Below are 19,568 nucleotides of genomic sequence, written 5' to 3'. Positions count from 1 at the left end.
TCATTCAATCTCAGCTTCTGGGTCACCTTCCCACAAAGGCCTTCCTGACCATGCCATCTCATATCCCAATTTAATTCTGCATATGTCTTATCCATAGCTGACCTCAGTTTGCTAATTGTCCATTTCCTCTATTAGGAGGAAAGACCCATGAAAACAATGACCTTGTTTTCTACTTGCTTCCCCGGTATCTGGAGCAGGGCCAAGGTCGGTGCTCAGAAAATACTTATTGTGGACAAAATGTCATTCCCCTCTCTGAGCCTCTGTTTCCCCTTCTATAAACAGAATTAATAATAGACTAGCATTTACTTCACAGCGTTAAGATTAAATGAGATACACACGGAAGGCCCAGGCACAGCGCCAGCACTTGGTCACTGGTGGCTAATAATACCATTCCTCTTATTAATACCATAATGGAATCTCCTGGCAGGAATGTGTAGGAAGGGCTGGTGGGACTCCCACATGCTCCCCAAATGACCTGAACTCCAAGCAGCTGGGCTCATTGGCCCTGGTCCATTTCTCGTTGCTGCCAAAGTCCTTAGCACCCAATAGCAGAGAGGGGAAATTCAGGGATGAACAGTGGAGGCGAGCGTGCTTCAACTCAACTGCAAGTTTATTAGAAAGGCCATGGACAGAAGAACCCTGAGTAACCAGCTGAGGAGGAAATGAAAAAGAGCCCCCGCCTCTCTCGGCCCGGCCCACAGGCCTCCTGTGAACTCTGTCCTGGAGCAGAATCCCAACACAAGTCAGTCCAAAAGTGCTTTCTGGATCCCTCCTCCTGGGGCTGCCCAATCTCCTTGCAGGAACCCACTGGAGGAGCCGGTGTAGATGCTGGTGCCTGAGCTGAGGGCCATGGGGTCCTGGTCCTCTCTTCTAGCAGGAGGAGGTTNCCCCCCCCCCCCCCCCCCCCACAGCAGAACAGAACGGAAAAGGAGCTGACTTCGAATAGAGCAAGTTCTGCTAACAGCTGAGGGCTCTGGAAGGTGGTGCGGGACTGCCCTGGAGGTATGTGCGGATGGCTGCAGGTGGCCTGTCGTGGGGTGCCCCGGGGTAGGACGCCAAAGCTCTGAGGACTCGCAGCCACAGAAAGCCCTGGTGTGACTCAGTGCCCCTCCTGGGGCTGCACTGGCTATTTCTGTTCCCAGAAAGGCAAATGGATCTTGTAAAAAATCCATGGCGGTTGATGCCATTTTTTCCCTTAAAAAAGATTAGTTTGTACAGTGCATCGATTTCAACCAGCAGAGCACGAGCCGAGAAGAGTCCGTCCTGGGGAAGGAGAAGGCACTTCTCACACCCTTGGTGGGAGTGATCTGGGCTGGCCGCTTCCTGGGCCCCTCGGGGCTCCGCTCCCTGGGGCCCTGTGACTCAGGCCTGCTCCCTCTGGGAAGTATGCTGCCTCCATCAAGCTAGCACCGCCCTGCGGCCCGGACGCCCTGGCCTCTCACAGGGTGGTGGACGGCAGCTTCCTCACCCGCCGCTGGGCCAGGATCGATGACTCGATGGGCTTCAGCTGAGGGGTGGGCTTGGAGCTGTTGAGGGCAGAGTAGGTAGCTGCCATGGCTCCCTGGGAGAGATGGCGGGAGGTCAGACCATAACGGTGGGGGTGCAGGCGGGAGCGGGGACATGTGCTCGCCGGCCGCTCTCAGTGTTCCACACCCACCCAGCCCCCTGTTAATCCAGCCTTGGTGGTCCTTCATGGTCATTAGTTCTGCCTCCTCCATCAGACCGGAGGCTTTGGAGGTCAGAGCCTGTGTGCCCCCAAGGACCGCTGACACCCTTGCATATTAGACTGGGGCTCCCTGAGGACAGATAGATGTGGCATCTGCAGGCTATGCCACCCAAGTTCTTGCCCATGGAACCCTGGCCTGGGCCACCAGAGGCCCAGCAGCCCGGAGTGGCTGTACCTTCACAAGCTGCAGGTCCTGGTGGGACAGCTGGCTCTGAGGGAGCTTGTCTTTCTGGGTGATCCATGGGTGCTGCAGGACCTGCTTAGCTGTGAGGCGCTGGTGGGGGTCCACATGCAGCATCTTGGACACCAGGTCCTGGGGGCACGGCAAACAAGAGGGTTGGTGGGAGGGGCTGGCAGGGGAGCACACAGCGGTGCCCCACTGCTGAGAAATGGGCAAGTGGCCATCTTCCACCATCTCCCACCATCTCCAGCCTGAGCCCTTCCAATAGCCCCTGTAATCCATTCTCCACATCGCTCCAAGGCTGCCCAAGCACATGCCCTTCTTTGGCACTTCTTCCTGGAACGTCCTTTCCTTTCTCTTTCACCTTCTAGAAGCCATGCAGGAAGATGGGGAGAACCTAAGATTGAGATCAGGCAGACTCAGGTTCAAAACCTGACTCTTCTGCTGATCAACTGATTATCCTGGGCAAATTACTTCAATGCTCCGAGCCTCAGTTTCCCCTCTAAGAAAGAGGGAGGAGAACAGTATCTGCCTCATAAGGTTGATATGAGGTACTATTTATTAAGGGCTCAACCCATTGTCTGGCACAGAGGCTCCCATAACTGCAGCCTTGCTAATACGGTGAGCTCAAATGTTCCCTCCTCTGAGAAGGCCTCTCTGCTTGACATGGTCAGTAGCCCTGCTCCATGCCTCCAATGCCGGCACCCCTGGAGGAGGACTTGCCTTTCTCTGCTGCCTGGCATCTCTGTTCCTTGTACGCAAGCCTGCATCTCTCCCCACACCAAGTTCCCACAAGGCAAGGGCTGTGATTATGCAGCCTCCTGTCCCCCCGCAGGGCTCAGAACACGGGAAGGGCCGTGAATGATCACCAAGTTGTCCAAACAAGGCAGGAGGGCAGTGCGCCTGGGAATCTTCCACTTGGAGAAATACAGCAACAGGGATCTGTGGAACATTCCACTTGCAGAAACGAGGTTGCCACTTACCTATTCATGGACTGCTAAAAAGCCCGGAACTGGACCCTGCCTCCCCATCCCAAATGAGCTGCGCCTCACAGACTCACCTTGGCTGTCTCTGAAACTGTGTTCCAATTTCCCCCACTCAGGGTGAACTTCCCACTGCCGATCCGGGTCAGGATTTCCTCCGGTGTGTCACTGGGTCCATTGGCGAATGGAGTGTATCTGGAGAAAAGTCCACCCAGTTTGGGTACAGCCCCTGGCCTCCATCCTGGGGCAAGGGGTGGGGGTGGAGAGCCGTGTTTCTCCCTTCAGACCGGGTACTCTCCAGGGCAGTGTCTTCCCCTTCCATGTGGGGCTCCCAAAGGCAGGGCCACGTCCCCATCTTCAGACCCTCCTGACGCAGGGCTGTGTCTCTCCCCTCAGCCAAGCACCAGCCCTGCGGGTGCCCGCGGGCTGGAGGAAGGGGCAGGGGAGAGGGGACGCTCACCCAGCCAGCATGGTATACAGCAGGATGCCCAGGCTCCAGATGTCACAGCCCTCATCGTAGCCCTGGCGTTTGAGCACCTGGCAGGAGGGAAGGCAGGGGAGGGTGGTCAGTCGGAGGGGCAGCGGCAAGTGGCCCCCTATGCTTGCGCGCTGCTCCCCAAAGGGTAGGACAAGGATCCCAGCCGTGGGCTGGATCCTCCCTCGGTACCGAAGCCAAGACCATACAGACTGGAATCCTGGACAACGTGGGGCCTCAGCAGAAGGGCCAAGGCCGCCTGCACCGGGCCCCCTTACTCTCGCAGGTGAGGAGGCGGGAAGGCTCACCTCGGGTGCCACAAAGTTGGCAGTGTAGCAGGGCGTCATGAGGAGCCCGTTCTCGGCACGCAGCTGCTTGGCGAAGCCAAAGTCACAGATGCGCAGGCACTCGGGGTTCCCAGACTCGTCCACGTACAGGATGTTGCTGGGCTTGAGGTCCCTGTGAACAACCTAAGGGCAGAGGGTCCGGTCAGTCTCAATGTGGGCAGGCTGCTAGCGGCCCAGATCAACTGCCAGGGATGGGGGAGTTAGGAAGACGGGCCCAGAGAGGGACAGGAGGACCCAGAATCTGAAAGGAAGGGAAGGGGCTGAAATGGGGCCCTTAGGGCTGCTGATCCTGCCGACCTGTACTCTGTGTGGATGTCTGTGTGGCAGCCCTGATTTCACCTGTCCACACCAAACTCTACTTATTCCTCCCCTCAAATCCACTCATCACAGTTTTTCCTAAAGACAACTCCACCGATGCTTCCCATCGCTTGGGTCAAAATCCCGAGTCCTCCTCAATTCCTCTTTTTTCCTTACATTCCTCAATCCAGGCATCAGCGAACTCTGTCTCTGCCACTGAAATCTATCCAGAGCCCAACCACTTTTCAACCCCTCTACTGGCAGCACTGATCCCAACCAGGGACACTATCCTCCCTCCCCTGTATGATGGCAACCACCTCCCAACTTCCCTGGTTCTGCCCTGCCTCCTACAGTCTGTTCTAAATACAGCAGCCAGGGCGCCTGGGGGGCTCAGTCGGTTAAGCGTCTGCCTTCTGGTTGTTTGGAATGATCCCGGAATCCTGGAATCGAGCTGCAAGTCAGGCTCCCTGCTCGCTGGGAAGCCTGTTTCTTCCTCTCCCTCTGTAGCTCCCTTTGCTGGTGCACTCACTCTCTCTCTCTTTCTATCAAATAAATAAATAATCTTTAAAAAATAAAATAAAAAATAAATAAATACAGCAGCCAGAGTGATCCTGTTAAATGTAAGTCAGATCATGTCACCTGGCTGGAACCCCTCCAAGGCTTCCCCCTTGTAAGAGGCAAAGTCCTTCCAAAGACCTATGATGGCCCTACCTGATCTTTCCCCTGCCCCTCACCCACATCTCTTGCACTCTGTTGTCCTCTAGCACTCTCCTCCTTGCTCAATCAGCGTCAGCCACACCAGCCTCTTTGCACATCCTTCAACATGCCAAGCACACTCCTGCCTCAGGGCCTTTGCACTCACTGTTCCCACTTTTAGGAACATTCGTCCCTCAGGCATCTGCCTGGCTCATTCTCGTTTCTTTCAGGTCTCGGCTCAAATGTTACATTACCAGTGAGGACTTCCCTAGACCATTCCACATAGAATAGCAAATGCCAACCAGTAATCCTTAGTCTCCTCACCCTGCTTTATTTTTATCCATAGCATTTACCTCCACTTGACATATTTACTTTGTTTTTCTGAATCCACCCACTGGAATGTAAGTTCCATGAGTGTTTGGGTCACCGCTGTATCTCAACATTTAGAATAGTTCCTAGCTCACAGAAGGTATTCAAGGAGCATCTGTTGAATCCCTGAAAGACACTTACTACTGAGGTCTGAAGCAAATGACTCCTCTGGCTCCCCTCTGCTCCTCTGTAATCTGAGAGGGCTGAACCACTCCACTTTCCACCCTCCCCTCTTCCTCTCCAGGGTTCTATGTAGAGCCCTCCTCCATTACCTAATTATCGACAACTCTCAGATCACAGACCCTAGCCCAGAACTTTCCTGAGTCCAGAATCATATAGCTGCTTACCAGATAGCAGCAACTGAATGTTCCACAGACCCTCGAGCCCAACACACCCCTCTTGCTCCTCCCCCCATGAGCTAATAGGGTGTTGTCAAAAACCTTCAACGGCTCCCTACTACCTGCAAGATAAAGCCCAAAGTCCCCATCCTGGTGTGGGAGGCTCAGATATCCATTCTAGTCTCATTGTCCACCACAACCCCTCAAGTGTCCTGAGCTTAGGCCAAGGGAGGCTCCTTCGACCATAAGCAACCCTGTCTGTGGAGCGCCTGCTCCCCTAGTAGCCCAGCACAGGGCAGATGCTAAGTGAACTCTGTGCGACGGATGAACAAACCCACCTCTGAAACACGTAGAGATCTTGCAGGTGAGGTCAGCTGACTCCCACAGATCAGGTGGCTTAATGAAATGATCCTTTCATAGTCCCCCTTGACCCCCAAGCCCTCTAGCAGGTGCCCGTGGGGCAGGTAGGTTGGAGGGTAGACATGGCCCAGGGCAGCCCACCTCCACAGAGGGAACAGGGCCAGATGAGGAGAGGGCTAGCCCAGCAGGGCGGTCTGGGCGACACCTGCAAATTGCACCCAAGCTCTCGGGAAGCCCCTTCCTGGGCCGTGCCTGAGCAGCTCCTAGGTCTCTGTCCTTCCTAATACAATCATATGGCCCCAAAGACAAGGCCAGACCCTAAAAATAGACTCTCTTCCCTGCGGCGGGCCCAGCTAGGCTTCCCGGAGGTCAGGGATGCTCAGCCTGGCTGAGGACACCGACTACCCTGCACGAGTGATCTTCCCGGTTTCCAAAATACTCTCCTGCCCGTGATCTCACGGGGGCTGCGGTTACACCTAGGGCAGAGGGCAGGGCAGGGACTGCTGTTTCTTTCTCCAGAGAAGGAAACCAGGGCTATGAGAAGAGAATGGACTTGCTCACGTAAGTGAGAAAGCAGAAGTGGCACTTGAACCCAGCTCTGACCTTAATTCTACAGTCTTTGTAGTTCAGTGTGACACAGATGACACTTTTGGGAAAGTGGGATATGGAAGTTTTCGATCTCTTTCCTGCCCTCGCACGACACAGAGAAACGGCAAAATGCTCCAGGTAATGCGGCTCACCGGTGATTCTGACATCTGTCCCCTGGGTGTGGGACAGGCTCCCATCTCTTTGCACTGAAGAGTGCGACGGGCGGGGCCCACGAGGAGCAAAGCCCGGCTGAGAGGGAGCCAGGCCAACCAGTCTACGGGGGTAGCTGCCACCTAAACTACTCTGGCTGATGGTCCCTGCACAGCCGCTCAGGCCCGGCTTTCAAAAGGAGCCAAATTACCCAACTCAACCAAACCCAAAGCAAGGAAACAACCCACAGCCCGCAGGCCAAACAAAATATGTGTGCAGGTCAAATGCAGCCACTGAGTACTGGCTGTGGCCTCGGGCAGAGCTGTGATTTCAGTCAGGCCAGAGGGCAAAGCCCGGCTTTAACAGTCGGTGTGACCTTGGGCATGACACTTACCCTCTCTGGCCCTGTTTTCTCACCTGGAAAATGGGGCTGGTGAGAGCGCTGAGGCAGGAAGGAACATATCAGTTAGGCACCAGGAATACTTAGCACCGGGCTTGGGAAATGGCAGCTGCTGTCACAGTGACCCCAGCACTCCCTGGGCCGAAGCCACCACCATGCTGGACGTTAAGACACAGTGCGCGCTTGTTAAGAAGCACTTAAAGGGGCGCCTGGGTGGCTCAGCTGGTTAAGCGTCTGCCTTCAGCTCAGGTCATGATCCTGGGGTCCTGATATCGAGCCCCACATCGGGCTCCCTGCTCGGCTGGGAGCCTGCTTCTCCCTCTCCCCCTGCCTGCTGCTTCCCCTGCTGTGTGCTCTCTCTCTCTCTGTCAAATAAATAAAATCTTAAAAAAAAAGAAAGCACTTAAAGATTAAAGGACAACAAGGACAGGAAAACTAGGGGACTGGGAAGCCAGATTAGTGAGGAGACTTTTACTTACTCCCAGAGCCTCAGTTCCCTCACTTAGAAAATGGGCATAATGACAGTACCCACTTCCAGTTGTCTGTCGGAACAACTGAGTTGATGCGTAAAGTGCTTAGAACTCTGGCCTGTGGGAACTGCTGTGTCACACCAGCTTCCATTAGCAGCCACACCTGTGTCATCCTCCCTATCACTGGAGGATGTGCATTCAGGCGCCCGGGACAAGCCACAAAAAAAAAAAAAAGAAAAAAAGAAAAAAAAGAAAGTGAAGTTCTATGTAAATCATCTGGTTAAACAGAGAAGCCAAAGTGTGACTCCACTGGCTTGTCTCAAACAGGCCGTCCCGGGCACAGCGGGGCCCTTCTGGAGACAACACGAGGGAAGCTAGGCTCAAAAGGGCTCCATGTGTTCAACAAAGAACTCTGGCAAAATGAGATGAAAAAGGCAGACAACCCAATTTTTAAAAATAAACATAGGGGGGCGCCTGGGTGGCAGAGCGGTTAAGCGTCTCTTCAACTCAGGGCGTGATCCCGGCGTTATGGGATCGAGCCCCACATCAGGCTCCTCTGCTATGAGCCTGCTTCTTCCTCTCCCACTCCCCCTGCTTTGTGTTCCCTCTCTCGCTGGCTGTCTCTATCTCTGTCTTATAAATAAATAAAAAATTAAAAAAAAATAAATAAATTAAAAAAAAAATAAAAATAAACATAGGACCTGAACAGGCAGTGCATGAAAGAGGCTGTCCAAAATGGCAATAAACACACGAAGAGGGGCTCAACTTCACTGGTCATCAGGGAAATGCAGATGAACTCTGCTTTGAGAAAGCCCTCGCCGTCTACGGGCGCGGCTAGGCTTAGGGCCATGCAAGAGCCCAAGCGCCGGCGAGGACCAAACTCCCGCACGTGCTGGAGGGGCTGTAAGCAGGCAAAACAGCTCTGGAGAACTGTCTGGCATCACCTACAGAAGACGAACACACACACACACACACACACAGCAACCCAGAGGGTCCACTGCTAGGCGTGCGCACAGTGTCACAACGCACATGTGTGGCCACCAGAAGACAAGTGCTAGAATGTCACGGCGGCATTATTTACTTGTCATAGTCAAAAACTGATAACCACCCAGTGTCCATTAACAGCAGAAGGGAGCACGAAAGCACTGTCTGTTCATACAGCAGAAGTTACACCACAGTGAGGACGAGGGAGCTACGGCCGCACGACGTGGAGGAATCGCAGGGAGCACGCAGCACGATGGTAGCCAGACACGACCAAGCATGTGTACGCAAAATTCGAAGACGGGCAAAATGAAGAGAAGCTGTTAGCACTTAGCTTAGAATGGTTATCCTTGGGAAGGCGGCAGGGACTGGCAGGGATATGACGGAATTGTGGGAAACTGGAAAAGCTCTGATTCTTGATTTGGGTGCTGGTTAGGGGGGCGTATTCACTTTCTGAACATTTACTGACTTGTACGTTAGGATGCGTGTTTATGGCATACTTCAATTTTTACTGAAGATAACATTAAAACAAAGTCCCAGTGGACCCTGCTGCTCTCCTTCCCATCCCTCCCAGGAGATTCCCAGCTTCTAGACCACAGGTACTGCCAACTCATAACCAACTCAAAGAATCTCCCTCCAAATACCTCAAGGAGGGTTTCCCATTTCCTCATCATCTCCGCTGGTATTTGGAAAGGGCCAGAAACTTTAGAGACCCACAGACTCGCAGCGTTGGGAAAGCGAGAACTTTCTCCCGTAACACCCCCACCACGTGGCTGTCTGTCCTCGGAGTTTATACATCCCTAGTGGAAGAGGCAGCTCTCACTCTACAAAGTCCTTCCTTGTTTTGAGTTTGACCCATGAGAAACTCACTGCTTTGGCTCTGTCTTCTAAACCTTCTTGGAGGTAACTTTAACTAGTACTCACTTGAGAACAAAACAGGAAAAGGAAACATTATCTGACCTGACATATTTAAATATTAGTCCATTTGCACTGGCCATTTCAAAAGCCAAAACCACTTCAAATATGACCATAAAACAGTACGTGTGGTAACCGAATTGAAGCTCTGATTTTTTTTTTTTTACAAAAGAATCCCCCCTAATAAATTAGAATCAGACATTGTCATTTTTGCCATCCTAATGAAATGACTGATTCAGGCAAAGATCCTGAAAGGATGAAACCATTGCATGAAAGGCTGGTGAGGGTCCTTACAATACGCTGTCAGGCTCACCCACTGCCTGTCACCCATTCACCCACCCCAGACTGTTACCACCGGAGGGCACCGATGACTAATGGGGGCAAAGTGACACTTTGCTTGGGTATGTGATGCCATAGGAAGTACACTGCACCTCCCACGAAGTGTTTTTTAACTCCTTGCTTCTGAAAAGAAGTTGAAGCAGAATATAATTAAGATTTTAGAAATACAGGCAAGAGAGAAACAGTTAAAATGATGCCATAGGGCGCCTGGGTGGATCGGTCGTTAAGCATCTGCCTTCAGCTCAGGTCATGATCCCAGGGTCCTGGGATGGAGCCCTGCATCAGGCTCCTTGCTCAGTGGGGAGCCTGCTTCTCCCTCTGCTCCTCCCCCCTCTCATGCTCTCTCTCTCAAAAATAAATAAAATCTTAAAAAAATATATTTTAAAAAAATGATGCCATAAGGAAGCAAACAGACACATTCAGAACGTGGGACATTCCACAGAACTGATCTCTTCAACCAGTCAGTGGCATAAGAAAGGAAGGATTTACTACGGAGGTTATGTGGATGTACACATTTAAGAAAACTCATCAGGTTACACACTTAAGATCTACTCTGTGCAAATTTTATCTCCGTTTTTGAAGAGAGACTTAAGGGATTTAACAAGTGAAAGAAAGGTGTAAATCTTGCAGAGATTGTGATTCCAATATAATAATGGCAGAAGATTGTTTGAAAGGACAATAGGGAAATGTATCTATTGACCAGGTACCAACGTGAACACAAGTAATTGTTAATTTTGAGAGTTGTTATGAAAGAAAATGTGTTTTTTAGAGTTAGATATACAACTAAGATTATGTGAGGTCTGAGATATGCTTTAAAATATTTCGATTATAGGTATTTATGGGTCAAGCACCATAACTTCCTTTCAAATGCACCTGTAAAAATATATATTAATATGCAGAGATGAGGACATAGAGCTAGAGACAAACACAGAAACAGAGATAAAGAAAATGGGGCAGACTGTTAAGATCTGGTGAATCTAGAAGGGAAATGGTTTTCACTGTAAGATTCTTTTAACTTTTCTATAGATTTTAATGTTTTCCTCAATAAAAGGTTGGGAGAAATACTTCAGCAACAGAAAAAGAAAGAGAGGGAAGGAAGAAGAAGGAAGGGAAGAAAGAAGGAAGGAAAGGGAAGAATAGAGAGAGAGGGAGGGAGAGACGGAAGAAGGGAGATAAAAATCCCAACAATTCTTTAATCTGGGTGATGGGTATCTGGAAGTTCATTATGCTCTTCTCATAGTTTTGTATATATTTAAAATTTTTGATAGTAAAAAGTTAATTAAAAAAAACAAGGCACAACGATGATCTGGCCCTACTCCCCCCGATGCAGCATCGGGGGCTGCCGTGGCCCGTGGTGCCTTCCCAGAGCGGCGAGGTGGCAGCTCCTGCTGTCCCGAGTTGGCAGATGAGGAAATGGCTCAGAGGTGAGGGGCCTTCCCCACCGTACAGATAGGACTTAGACACAGCTGATCATCGGATTCCAGAACCTGCATTAACTCCCACGCTGTCTGATTGGAAGCACCCCAAAACATTATCTTGTCCAGAGAGAAACTCATGCTAACTCTGCTTTCAGCTTCTATACACACCACAGGAAATTTTCTACCTCCATTGCATGCAGTGACAGAGGCCAAATCGTATGGTTTGGACAAATACCTCTTCTCTTGCACCTGCTATCTTTCCAGCAGCATTTCCTCCTACATCCACTTCCTCTGTCCTAGCAGCCGAACCCACAACCAGGTTCAACTCCCTGCTGACCCTGCTGCTTCCTAACTCAAAAACCCACACCCTATCTGCAGCTCCTCACATTCCTCAGACATTCTGGCTCTGTTCTTCCCTGGCTGTGTGACCTGGGCAAGTGACCTCACATCTCTGAGCCTTGGTCTTCTTACCTGTAAAGTGGGGCCAATAACAGCACGAACCTCACAGGGTTGTTGTGAAAATCAACTGAGATAATGTAAGGAAAGAACTTAGCATGGTGCCTGGCACACAGTAAGTACAGTGTAAACATTCCTTTTCACCATCTGGCCTCACATCTCCCTCCTTCCCTTCCTAAAATCCATCTACTTACCCACCCACCATCCCTCGTCTCCCCTCTGGCTGGCTGCCTGAAGCCTGCCACTGCCCGGGCCAGCCCATGGCTCACGCACTCTGCTGATGGTCAGACTCTCGGCAGCCCGCCATCCCCGCGGGGTGCCCCCTACCCCAGACTTACCCCCTGGGAGTGCAGGTACTCCACGGTTTTGCTGATGGTGTGCAGGACAAAGCTGGCCTCCCGCTCTGAGAAGAATTTCTGCCGCAAGATCTTGTCTAGCAGCTCCCCACCCCGCATCAGCTCCGTCACCAGATACACGTGTTTGCCATCATCGTACACCTGCCAGAGACCTCACCATCAGGGCCCTCCCCTCCACGCCAGGCCCGGGCTCCCTGGTTACCCGTTCACTGGGAAACAAGGACATGAGCCTCGGACACGTGTTCTGCTCTGTGCTTCAGTGGCCCTCAGGGCCTTCACTTCTCTGGGCCCCTGTCCTCCCTAGACAGGAGGATATCAGCACTGGTCCCCCAGGGGACAGGCAAGCGGTCAGACTATGCCTGAGTCTGAAGTGGGGGCCTTGGGGTGCAGCCAGACGGGAGGCACAAAGATCCTTGCCTCCCACGAGCAGAGGAAAATCAGAAGTCAAAGGAATGGCAGTCCTGAGACAAATCCCCGAGCTGAGTGCCCCAGCCCTCATCCCAGTCTCAAGGACCCCCCACTCACATCTTTCAGAGTGATGATGTTGGGGTGCTGCCCATATCGCAGAAGAATCTCAATCTCTTCTGAGGGATCCCGCTTGCTCTTGTCGATGACCTGAGGAAAGGGGGTACATGGGGCGGTATCAGGGGGACATTCTTCAGAGCCCCTCCCTGCCATGAAGCCCACCCTGCAGGGCTTGGGGGGTGCCGGCTACATGCCTTTCACCCACCCAAAGAGCCTAAGGGCAAGGACTACATTGGCCTCCCCCCAGCCCAGCAGCCCTGGTTGAAACATGGTCAAGAGGCCAACCTTGACAGCATACTCCATATTGGTAGCCTTATGGACACAGCGCTTGCACACGGAGTAGGAGCCCACACCAATCGTCTCCTTTACGACGTAGCCATCGCTAAAAACCAGGTTTTTCCCATGGAGTTGCTGTAAGAGACCAACAGGTGGGGCTGACCCTCTGCTCTAGAACTGGGGGGGGGGGGTCGTCCCCTAGCACCCAAGGCCTTGGCTCAGTGGACGTGGCACCAGGCAAGAGCCAGAGGCCTGGGGCAGAATCTTGGTCCTGTAACCTCGAGCAAGAATCTGCCCCCCGCCCCAGGCCTCAGTTTTCTACTCTATGTTGGCACATGCAGCGGCTCCGGACTGTGGTCAGACAGGGTGATGGGGGCAGGCAAGCCACCACACACACATCGAGGGGTCTGTGGCCCCGAGAAAGCTGGGCAGGCCTGAGGAACGTAGGAGCCCTGAGCTGGGTCCCGGCTCTGCCAATTCCTGTGAGAGTGGGTGAGTTGCCTCCCCCTTCTGGGGTGTCACAGCCCACCTCATGAGGGGTCTTAAGGTTCTGAGCCATTAACAACAGCAAATGCTTCTATGGCGCTCAGTGTGTGGCAGGCACGAGTCTCAGCACTTTTCAGCAGTGACCGCGTGACAGCCCTGGTTCACACCTGTTGTCCTTGTATCCAGTCTGGTTTAATACTTGTCCTGGACAAAGATGTCCCAGTTNTTAATACTTGTCCTGGACAAAGATGCCCCAGTTGTATAATAAATTACACAGTCACCTTAACTTTACACACACAACCACCTACGGAGAAAGCTTCTATCATCACCCCCATTTACAGGCTGAGGAAACGGAGGCCCTGGGAAGGTAAATGTCTCACTCAAAGTCCCTTACCCTGGAAGCTCTGGAGCCAGGAAATGAGCTCCAGAGTTTACACTCATGCCTCTCAATTCTGAATTTCCCATGGAGCTGGGAAAGTGCACTCATGGGGGACACATGTGAGGAAACGTGAGTCCTCTGTCCCCATCCCCATCAGGGACCTGCCAGTCACCCCCAGCACCACCGCCCCGGGCACCCCTTGCATTTACTTTTTTTTTTTTAAGATTTTATTTATTTATTCAACAGAGAGAGAGACAGCCAGCGAGAGAGGGAACACAAGCAGGGGGAGTGGAAGAGGAAGAAGCAGGCTCATAGCAGAGGAGCCCTGACGTGGGGCTCGATCCCAGAACGGCAGGATCACGCCCTGAGCTGAAGGCAGACGCTCAACCGCTGTGCCACCCAGGCGCCCCCCGCCTTGCATTTACTTATCTAGGTTCTACAACGTCCCTGGCTCTGCGCTGGGAATTTCTATCCATGTTGCCATCCAAGCTGAGAAACTGGCCCAGGGAGGTTGGGAGGTCCAACAGACTATACCGTGACAGTCGGGGTTTGAACGCCAGAGCCTGTGTTCTCAGCCGTTCTGCCTTGGTGGCTTCCAGGTAGAAAAGACACTGGAGCTGTCTCCTGCCCCCTCACCTGAACCACTGAGTGCAGTGGTGCCTGTGTGGCCCGAGGCTTGCCATCGTCCTCCAGCAGGCCAGTGGCCACGAAGCTGAAACCACGGAACAGCTGATGGGCGCCAGCGCTGGGGGGGATGCCTGGGGAGTCTGCAGGGGCGGGAGGAGGATGTGACCCTGAGAAGGCGCCCTTGACCTCGAGGCAGCCCAGCAGAAGGAGACCATGGGGCTTCCAGGCCTGCCTCAGCAGCGGGCTCTGGAGGGGGCTTGGGCAGGCCCCTCACGCCAGGCCTCAGTTAGCCCATCTGTTCATGTGTGATTACACCAGCCCAGCCCTGACATACAAGAAACATAAAAGACCCCCCACACTGGGCGTCTGGCCCAAGCCAGGACACCTCATCCTTCTCTGGAGGCCTCTGTCCTCAGGTCTGCCCCTTCGAGTCCATCTTCCGCGCAGCAGCAGGAGGGATGGTCCCAACCACAAACCTACCCCCTGCCTGAACACTTCAAGTGCCCTCCAAAGAAAGCCCAACTCCACAGCCTGGCAACTGAGGTCCTTGTGATCTTAGCTTCCTCTGTCCCCACTCCACAGCTCAGCCTCACCAGACTCCCGAGGTCCTTAAAGGAGCCCCCGAGCCCCTGCACATGCTGTTCCCTGTAACCGGGTACTCCACGGCTCGTCTGTCCTTGGGGGCTCAGCTGTCATGCTCCCCTCTGAGAAACTGCCTGAGGCTGCTCCCCCAGCTCCGCACCCCTAGGAAGCTGCACTCGTCACACTGCCCAATAGTTTTCACGTCTCTCCCCCAACTACGGTGTGAGCCGTCTGAAGGCAGGGCCAGCCCCGTGGCTGGTCACCAGCACACAGCAGGAACCTGGTACATCTGGGTCAGTAAGTGAATCAGGATGGGACAAACTTTTGGAGAAGTGCTAAGCTCCCTGTCATCAGAGGTGTGCAACCCACAGTGAGAGCTAAAACCCACCCATCTGGGAATCCTTCCAGAACTAACACTATCCCCCAATATCTGGCCAAAATATTGGGATTTATCAAACTCCCTCCCAAAAGCCCCCTCCTTGGCTTCTCGCAGTAACCCCAAGAACAGAGTGGGTCTGTGGCTGAGCCCATGTTCTAGATGAGTACACTTAGGTCCAGTGATCAGAGCAGCCAAAGGCGATTCCCACACTTGCCCCTGACCTGTGGGCGCTGTCACCTCTGCTCTGTCAGACTGTCTCCACCTCATGTTTTTGCTGGGTCGGATTCTTTAGCCCTGACGTGAATGTGAGCCTGAAGTGTTCGGTCTTCCCAGTGGGCTGGAAGATGCCCCAGGCAGGGGGCCTGACTTTTCTATTGTGGCCTTAACCACCCACTCCCCCACCCCCTCACCCAGATACAAAGAGGCCCATAGAGCCCTGGAGTGGGAGAGTCAGGCTGAATGAGATAGGGACAAAGAGTCAGAGGCCTACCCTCCGGTCTGCCCACACACCTGGACCACCCCTACATCCCAAGGGGCCCCCGACTTCCTGCTTCCCTCCTGTACCAGCCCAAGCCAAGCCAGACAACAGACGTACCCCTGGGTGTGCGGGATGTGAACTCAGTGTCAAAGTAGAAGGTGTCATCAGGCTGAGCCACGGCCGGCTTGAAGGGTGGCTTGATCTCACGACGGTATAGCTTCTGCAAGGTGGGGTGGGCACTCCAGTCACCATGGCACCCCCAGCAGCCCACCAGGAGCCTCAGGCAGGAGAAGGTAAGTGGCCTGGAGCATAGGCTATGCAGACAGGGGCATAACTGCTGGCCCTTGGGAGGCCAGCCTCTCCTCCAAGGCCGTGCTGTCACCCACTCCATACCTGGGGCCCTTGTTGGTAGAAGCCCCCTCCCACCACATGTGATGCCCTGACTGGGGCTCTGGGGTGGACAGACACACTCACATTCCAGTCAATGGTAGAGTAGAAGGCATGCCGCTTGATTTCCTCTGCCCCATCAGGGCCGGAGCCTGAAAGAGCCCAGATGAGGGGTCTGCCCCTGGATAGTCCAAGTCCCCAGACACCCACCCTGTCTGCTGTGTGACCTCACTGTGGTCTGGGACCAGCAGTTGCAGTAGTCCACTGGGGCATGGGGGACAATGGGCTCCTCTGCCCCAAATCCACCCACTCATCACCCCAAAGGCCTAACTGCCCACTCAGCATTTTCCACTTTCTGGAAACCCTTATGATCAAGCTCCAATGTACTAATGGAAGAAGAAAGGCCCAGAGAGGTCAGGGAACTTGTCCAAGGCCACACACAACAGAAACTGGCCTTGTTCTGAGACTGCAGAGGCCCCCACCTCCCTCCCAGCCCAGGCCTCCTCTCTATTGCTCTTATCCCATGTCGTTGTCAGCCACCAGGCAGACTCTCACTCCATTCAACCCCAGGGACCCGGACTGGACCTTACAAAGCTGTTCATGGTCCAGAGGAACCCAGGAGCCAAAGAGCCAAGGAGCCAAGACATACTATCATCTACTATACACCAGGCATGTTCATGCAACTTCATTTAGTCAACACGGTTCGAGAGCATCCTCCCCCATGGAGATGAGGACCCGGGGCTCCGGGAAGTGAAGTCAACTGCCTCGGGTCACTTAGTTCATAAATGGCACTCATTCAACAAATATTTACGGAGGGACCACAACTGTGTGCAGGACAGTGGGGACCTGACACAGGGCCAGGATTGGGACCTGAGCCTTTTGACTCTTGAGCTCATGCTCTTTCTCTTGCGCCAGCAGCCTTGGCGAAGGAGCTATGTGGGGACCTCTGTCCTTGTCCCCAGGGGGAGTGCGGATGACTCAGTTCCTAACTTCCCCCTACACACAGGTCACCCCCCCAACACCACACATGGAGCCAGAAAGCAGGGTGGCCCGCGGCATTGTCTGCCCACAAAAAGGACAATGGCCCCTTTCAGCCCCAGATGTGGCTCTGTGGCCCAGTCTGCAGCTGTACCCCGCTCCCCTCCCGAGCTGGGGCTGCTTACCGAGCCGGTTGGCAGGATTCCGCTTGAACAGGGCCCGCAGGAGGCTCTGGGCTTCCGTGCTCAGAAACTGGGGCATGCCTAGCTTCGCCCTAAAATAGCCCCCAGATCTCATCAGGGCTGAGCCCGCCCGAGGCCCTGTCTCTCCACCCCGCTCTGTCCAGGTCGAATTTCCAGCTCAATCCAGACAAACCATCCACTAACTCACCTCCCAAAGACTTCAGGGATTCCCCACCCAAGCCCTGGAAAGCATAATGCTTAACCCAGAGGAGGGTCTCATCAATGAAGTCTGGGGCAGGAACAGGGTGTTATGCTGGCCCCCAAGCTGGGGCCAGCATCGGGGGAGACCCTGAAGTGTCAGGGCATGGCTGGTGCTTACTTCAGAATCAGTGTCATGGTCTCCTTCCGGTCCTTCCCCTGGAAGGGCAGGGAGCCCGTCAGCATCTCAAACTGCAAAGGACAAGGGTCTCTGAGACTCTGGTCTCCATCTCCCCGTCCCTCACCTCCTCCCACCCAGGCCACTCAGCTCCATTCTCAGGGTTCTTGCTGGACTGGGGTAGGTCCAGCCGGACCAAGAATTGGGACTCTCTTTCCTTTGCCAATCAGAACACCAAAAGCAGTACTAGGGGGCTGAGGCTGAGAAGAGGCCCAGTCCCGGGCTGGGGGCAGCCCACGCGGGGCCAAGCCTGGAATCCTCCCAAGGAAGGTGGAGGGTGAGGCAGCATGGCCGGGAGAAGACAGGAGGAAGTCTTGGAGACTATCAACCCCCTCACTGCACAGATTACCCCTGTCTGGGCACTCACCATCAACACCCCATAGGACCACCAGTCTGCACTATGGGTGTGGCCCTGGCGGTTGACGACCTCGGGGGCCATGTACTCCACTGTCCCGCAGAAGGAATAGGCTTTTTTCTCATGGTCAATGGCCTCCTTGCTTAGGCCAAAGTCTGCGGCAACGAGGGCAAGAGGACACATCTTTAGGAACCCCCCTGCCTTCCCTGCTGCCAACCCCTGGACAACCAGTCCCACTGCACACCCAGCCCCTGCCCACAGGCCTGAAGGCATCACCCCCCAAGACGCTCGGGAGGAGGCTAAGGCCCAGAGAGGTTAGGTGACTTGCTCAAGGTCACCTAGTGGGGAGCTAGGGTTCAGACCCAGGCCTTCCCAAGTCTAGGGCCTGGGCTTTTGACCACTTCCAAGTGCCTGGCACAGCCTCTCAAGAAGAACAGATTTCCTGGCACTCAGCCCAGGCCTATCAAGAGCCCATCCTGCCCTCCCTGGGGACTCGAACGGGGGCAGGGGCCCTCTACTCACCAGTGAGTTTGATGTGGCCCTCCTCATCCAGAAGGATGCTGTAATGGAGAGATGGGAGTCGGGGCCCTTCAGCTGTGGCCCCTTGGGTTCTGGTGACACCATGGGGGCTGGGGGGGGGTTGGGCCTGGCCCAGAGAAGGTGATCCACCCAGATCCATCTGATGAGGGGCAGGTGGAACAGGCTGGTGCTGCCAAGCAGATGCGTTGCCTGCCTTCTTTGCTAATCCTGGGAACAACTGGCTGAGGTAGGTACTATTATGGCCCTGTTTTAACAACGGGGAAGCTAAAGCTCAGGGAAGTTCAGTAACTCCACACGGTCACAGAGCTAACAGGTGGTGGAGACAAGATTTGAATTCAGGCCTGTCTAACTCTAAAGCCAGATCTCTTTCCAGCCCAGCACCTGGCCCCCTGGGCTCCCCCAAGTTACCATCTGAGGATATTTAGATATTAAGGAAAATTCTAGAGAGGACCACATCGAGGAACGACCTTTAGTGATGGCATCTCAGACATCACACTGGATTAGCAAAAAATGTAGGCAGTCGTCTACACAGAGGAGCCTCGGCCTCGTCAACAGCGGCACTGGGATCCGGCAGCCCCCCGAGTCCACCACCATCCCACTCCACCCCCTATTCATGGGGCCGCCAGAGAGAGGGAGACTTTGTTGGGGAGAGTCACGCCCCCCCTGGCAGGAGAGACCCGGGGCCTGCCTCTCACTCCCGAGGGAGGCTGGCGTGGAGCTAAGGCTTCACTCACTTTTCAGGCTTGAGGTCCCTGTAGATGATACCCAGGTGGTGCAGGTGGTCCAGGCCCAAGGCCAGCTCAGCCAGGTAAAACTTCACGTCCTCCTCCGTGAACATCACCTGCAAAAGGCGGGAGGCGGAGTCAGCGGGAGCGCCCCTTCCTCAACAGCTGGGGCACCCGGCAGCCAGCAGCTTCCTGGGCCTGACGGCTCACCTTGGGGAGGACCCTTAGACACCCCCGTGCCATACACTCTTCTCTTTACAGAGGGGGTTGAGTGTGGAAGGACTAACATACAAGTCACTCATTGTGGCACTGTTTGGAAAGAGCAAAAGGGTTGGGAAGAGTCCGGGGGTTGAGGAGAAGACTGGAACGAGCGCTCTGTCCCGTGCAT

At 54.1% G+C, this 19,568-nt stretch overlaps 1 protein-coding gene across 3 annotated transcripts in view; it reads right to left on the bottom strand.

The window, feature by feature from the left end:
* Positions 1-589: 589 nt before the first annotated feature.
* RPS6KA1 (ribosomal protein S6 kinase A1) overlaps positions 590-19,568 on the bottom strand; it is a 31,079-nt gene continuing 12,100 nt past the window's right edge. For all 3 annotated transcript variants that reach the window (XM_034647314.1, XM_034647309.1, XM_034647302.1), the window contains 16 exons: positions 19,190-19,296; positions 18,438-18,475; positions 17,928-18,070; positions 17,504-17,574; positions 17,128-17,216; positions 16,052-16,116; positions 15,695-15,797; positions 14,148-14,278; positions 12,656-12,781; positions 12,371-12,460; positions 11,828-11,986; positions 3,674-3,835; positions 3,351-3,427; positions 2,968-3,085; positions 1,902-2,039; positions 590-1,561 (listed from right to left, as the gene is read on the bottom strand). In XM_034647314.1, coding sequence (XP_034503205.1) covers positions 1,439-1,561; positions 1,902-2,039; positions 2,968-3,085; positions 3,351-3,427; positions 3,674-3,835; positions 11,828-11,986; positions 12,371-12,460; positions 12,656-12,781; positions 14,148-14,278; positions 15,695-15,797; positions 16,052-16,116; positions 17,128-17,216; positions 17,504-17,574; positions 17,928-18,070; positions 18,438-18,475; positions 19,190-19,296 — 1,740 coding nt within the window. In that variant the 3' untranslated portion in view covers positions 590-1,438. The remainder of the gene's footprint in view (positions 1,562-1,901; positions 2,040-2,967; positions 3,086-3,350; positions 3,428-3,673; positions 3,836-11,827; positions 11,987-12,370; positions 12,461-12,655; positions 12,782-14,147; positions 14,279-15,694; positions 15,798-16,051; positions 16,117-17,127; positions 17,217-17,503; positions 17,575-17,927; positions 18,071-18,437; positions 18,476-19,189; positions 19,297-19,568) is intronic.

The sequence above is a fragment of the Ailuropoda melanoleuca genome, chromosome 2 (assembly GCF_002007445.2).
Source record: "Ailuropoda melanoleuca isolate Jingjing chromosome 2, ASM200744v2, whole genome shotgun sequence".
NCBI lineage: Eukaryota > Metazoa > Chordata > Mammalia > Carnivora > Ursidae > Ailuropoda > Ailuropoda melanoleuca.
Note: the sequence above shows the minus strand (reverse complement) of the source record. Positions and strands in the feature narration are given on the sequence as shown.